The 5,022-nt window shown below is 36.7% G+C and overlaps 1 protein-coding gene across 1 annotated transcript; it reads left to right on the plus strand.

Annotated features, from left to right (window-relative positions):
- Positions 1-409: 409 nt before the first annotated feature.
- LOC118756284 (neurogenin-2) lies at positions 410-5,011 on the plus strand (the record flags this gene model as incomplete). The annotated part of the gene is given in 2 exon segments (XM_036491051.1): positions 410-746; positions 4,731-5,011. Coding segments are annotated over 2 exon segments (357 nt in total), but the record flags the coding sequence as incomplete, so codon positions are not given.
- Positions 5,012-5,022: the final 11 nt, after the last annotated feature.

Genomic DNA, 5,022 nt, shown 5'->3' on the forward strand with positions numbered 1-5,022 from the left:
TTTTCCACAACTCCAACAAATTAGTGTAAACAAATGTACGAATCCAAACACAGATGGACAGCATCTTTGGCAATTCGTTCTTTTAATTGCATACAAACATGGATACAAATATTCTCAATGTGTTTATTTTTCCAATAGCTATGGCTGACTCCTATTTGTCTATATTTCAACTAGCCTCCTACCAATGAGATCGTTTAAAGATCTATGAGTAAAAAAAACTGCTACTGCATATGTACAATAAAGTATACATTTGTAAGTATGTATGTATGTACGAGTATGTAGGCTCCACCCACAATGCTCTAAAAATAGTCCTTTGATCGCTTCTTTACCACTCAATTGCGTAGATGAGCGTAAATACTAAGTTATTCTAAGATCTTATACCAGAAACGCATAGTATACGGTTCGTTACGGTCGATTGCCACACCTACGGAATAATTAGTTTTATGTTTGTGTATATAGCGGTTGTGATCTATGAAAATCTGTGATAACATTGGACGTTGATAAACAAGGAAATACTTATAAAAATTAAATGCTGACTGCGAATGTGTTATAACATAATATAACTCCCGTACAAATATAAATTTGTTACTTAACTGTACCTTTTATAAGCACTATAATTAAACTGTTTACAGTAAAAGTGCACAAAAGTGAATTCCATTAAAGTGCAAAAATGCCAAGGAGAAAGAGAGCTTCCAGTCCATTTGATCCATTCGACGATGACTTCGACGAGGATGCCAGCTCCCAAAGTATGTTATATGTTTACTCCGCTTCAACCATGTAACATTAAGCGGTACTTCCATTAAAATTTACATATAAATTCTTGCAACTACTGTAGTTCATTAAAAGAAAACAATTAAAAAAACAACTTAGTTATACGTCGTATACATCCTTGGTAACAGAGAACTGCAACAAGCAGCTTGAAAAGTAGCTACTTATAATTGTGCGTATTGTTACCCTTGATCGACAGTATGTAGAGTTTTTGCCGGCTTTAATTATGTTAATTCATTTGCTTTTAAGCAATCTTAGGCTTGATTTCTTTCGATCCAGTTCGAAACAGACTTGGCTTTAAAAAATAAATGAATTAGCTTTGGTCGTTCTCTGCTTTGTAGTGATGTTCCAATTACCGGTCGTCCGCTGATCAAAGCGGTTTCAAAGGTTTTGAAAAAATAAATAAACTTTTCTCGCTGAAATATACATAGATCCACTGTGATGAAGTGTGGATAAATAACGCTGATCTCACCTAAAACTACCTTGTACTTTGCAAATATTTCCCAATAGACTTGATTAGCCAAATAAATTTTTTTTTTTTCTAAATCAGCGCCGACCAGGGGGAGCTTTTTATCCTAGCCACATGCATATCAAATCTACGCACAACAATGGCAAAAGAGGTGTAGAAATGCTTCCTCCTCTCACTCTTCTGGTCAGCATCTTCCGCGATCCTGGATTACTACATCTAGTCGATGGGCGTCGATCGCGTTGGCTACAATCCTTGTAATGATTGCTTAGCTTTAGCAGGAGAGCCTTGGAGCTAAATGTTGTCGTCGAATTGGTTATGTTTTGAATGTGACCTAATCGTTCAAGGTTTTATTCGCTAATTTCCCTAAAAAAAAATTGGTTATAAAGAGTTTGTAGAAAACCGAGTTTCGAGTTATTGGAAAATTTGCAATTTGAAAAAAAAACGTTCCCGGTTTTCAAGTTAATAAAATACCGGAAACCCCGGTTTGATTTTACATATAGAGAATATACTAACTGTTGGTCAGAAATTATGACCAATGTTACAATTATTAATTTAGAAATCAATTAGACAAAATAAGTTCAAAGTATTTAAGATTACAAGTAAAACCGAAAAAATTGGTGAAAAATGGGGTCGGTAACCCTAATCTTAACAAGATTAAATCGCTAAAAAACAGTCCTTGTATAGAGAAAATCGAGCATGTAGAACCGACTAAGTATCTTGAGTATGAGAATACACCACCCGCTAAACCAGGCCGACTATACAAATATAGTATTATAGACTGACCATTCATCGATTATCAATCAACACATTCGTCAACTCTAACCCCTTAAATTCCATTAGCAGAGACACAACTCCATTCTCAATATTGTAGCAGGTTAAGCTGTTCAGCCCAATTTGAATAAGATGCCCGGGCGACACTAACCACCTCTGTATATGCCCCATCACTGAATCAGCTCATCTAACATCTCTCTCTCTCTCTACGGCTCAAACACGCCGGAGCTAGCCTTTTCCTGAGTCTGCCTTAACACCCAGCTTACGTGATTCAACTTTATACTTGAAAGCAACTCTTGTTTATCCTCTTTTGTGTTTTTTATGTGCTTTTACACTCTTCAATTTTGTTGAATTCAAGTTTTTGGCTCTTTAAACTACGAAAATGTCAAAAGCAAAGCAAGAAAGTTGAAACGACTTGAGGTACAGGCGAATGTGTTCTCTAGCCTTTTTCCTCACTGTTTTGGCTACCAAGAGTTGTAGCGTGTCGAAGCCGTCTCTAACCAGCGTCGATTTCATAGCCCTGTTTGAAAGGGTGCAGATGCCTGCTTGGCTATCTGAAAAGATAACTAGAAAAGCGCCCTTCAACCCCAAGGTTTAATTTTGCGCAGTTTAAAATTGCGACTATTTCAGCCTGAAACGCTGTGGACCATTTGCCCATGGGAATTACAAGTTTGTTGCTAGATCCGAAAATATATGCACCTGCTTTGTATTCCATCCTTAAACCGTCTGTGTACGTATCTGAGATAAAGTGCAGAGAGCCCATTTGCGAATCTTCGCGATCGGGTATTATCTTTCAAAACTTTCTGCCAAAGCAGACCTCGTTAGTCATGGAATCAGAGATTCCATATATTTCCAACCTTGGTATCCTGCCAAGGATACCTGCATGAAGCTTTTTTGTGAAGAATCCTTCGGGCCTGCTGCTTCCTAGATAAAAATTTGGCGAGGAGTCCATTACAGACCCCCTTCTTTGTTTAGATTTTTTCTATTCTCCCCGGTTTATTCAATTGTAAAAATCCGGTTTACTCGGTATTCGAAAAATCAAAAAAATATTTAACACCTGTTTGGAAAAACCAAGTCAATCACCCACGCGCAGAATTAACTAAGTAATCGTAGGTTCGCTCCCATCCTAGCGAGCTCGTCTGATACGCAGTTCCCGTTTATTTCACTATGCCCAGGAACCCCTACATTGAAGAGTTCTTGTTGCAGGGCAAGGGTCAAGTCGCAATTAAACAGCCAGAATAAAGGTTTATAGAAGAACATGAAAACCTTGGGGCACTACTGAGTCGAAGGAAAGCTACCTATGTATGTTGAGCCATCAATAAAAATTGCGATAGGGCCGGATCTCTCCTCAATTCCAATAACAAACCGACTTCGAAACAGAAAAGAGTACTGGTGTATTTTTGTTACTGGAATGTTTGTCCAGTTATGAATTGCGTTCAATTTGGTAGAGTTGCAGCTATTCTGAAACCTACCGTAAAGTTCGATAGGAAAAAGTTTTAGTTAGTGAACTATTTTGGGGCCTATCAGTATACGATCACCCCATAGAAGAGAATGAGCCCATCTACTATGCGGTTATGGCTTCCTGAAACGGTCCATCAGGTTCAGATTCTTGTTGTCGAGGATTACATCGAGGTAGTACATTTTTAACCTCGGTATAGAGTATGAGCTTCACTGCATTGAAAGAAGGTGGCTGAAAAGTTGTACCTTGTAATTCCTCGCAAAACGTTCCATTTAGATCTCGGCGGAATTAAGATGAAGTCCACTCTCCTTACACCACAGCTGCCACGACACCAAGCACACTCTATAGAAGTTCGCTTAATGTTTCGAGACGCTTATCCGATAACACCGTGCGACAAAAACAAATAAATTTCAAAACACACGAAACAGTCAATATACTTACAAAATATGGGCCAAATATAGCAAAGAAGGACTTTGAAATTTTAAAGATGTGATTATTTAAAAAAAAAAAAATTATATTTAAAAAAATTAGTGCAATGGAGAACACCAATATGGGTACCAAATGAAAGAGAAATAAAGGTTTTTGGTTTGGATGAATAGGTATTGAAAATACGCCTTTAATAAATTTTATATTTTTAAGTTAATAAAGTTATGAGGACGAAATTCGAGGAAATGGTCGTGAGTATGTTAGTTCTTTAAAATTTGGTGTTTTCAAAAATGAATATTGCAAATTTTTAATGATATTCAATGACAAATTTGTAAAGGACATTTTCCATATCCATTCGTCCTTATGCACCAAAAAGTCTAATATTTTTATATTCTACAGAATTTTGTCTATTATTTAATACAACATTTTTATTCTATATTGCACTAAATTTTTTAAATATTTTTTTGAATCAATCATATTTTTTAAATTTTAAAGTCCTTAGTTCTTTTCACAAAAAGGAGCCTTACGAATTCCGTTATCGGCCGATTCAGCCGCACTTGACTGAACGACCTGAACGGCCCTCTCTGTAGGCAATTATCTTTGCAAATTTTGACACCATTACTTTGAGAATTGTCCACAGATTTTTTTAGAGTAAGTGTATGGAGAACATTGTCGATTATGAGAATCTAGCTGTTTTCCTAGAATTTTAAGAAGAAACACTACCTCCGTTTGGTATAAAATTTTATCCCAGCATTGGCTTCATTTTTTAATATTTATTTATATATGAATTTTACTAAATATTAGTAACTCACTATTTGTTGCTTTCCACAAAAATAGGTTCCAAAAACGGAAATCCACCAGTGCAACGAAACGCTGCCAATGCAAGAGAGAGAGCGCGAATGCGTGTCTTGTCCAGTGCCTTTGGAAGACTGAAAACAAAACTGCCCAACATTCCGCCAGACACAAAATTATCCAAATTGGATACACTACGCTTAGCGACGATGTATATCAAACAATTGAAAGTGCTAGCTGAAGGTGGCGCAGCGAGTGCAGAAAATCAGGATGCATTGCAAGAGAGTGCAAGCATTTTTAGAATGCAAGGTGTTCCACAAAGCATGGTAAATATGTA

This window comes from Rhagoletis pomonella, unplaced genomic scaffold, assembly GCF_013731165.1.
Source record: "Rhagoletis pomonella isolate Grant_MI unplaced genomic scaffold, Rhpom_1.0 Rhpom_scaffold_09599, whole genome shotgun sequence".
Lineage (NCBI taxonomy): Eukaryota > Metazoa > Arthropoda > Insecta > Diptera > Tephritidae > Rhagoletis > Rhagoletis pomonella.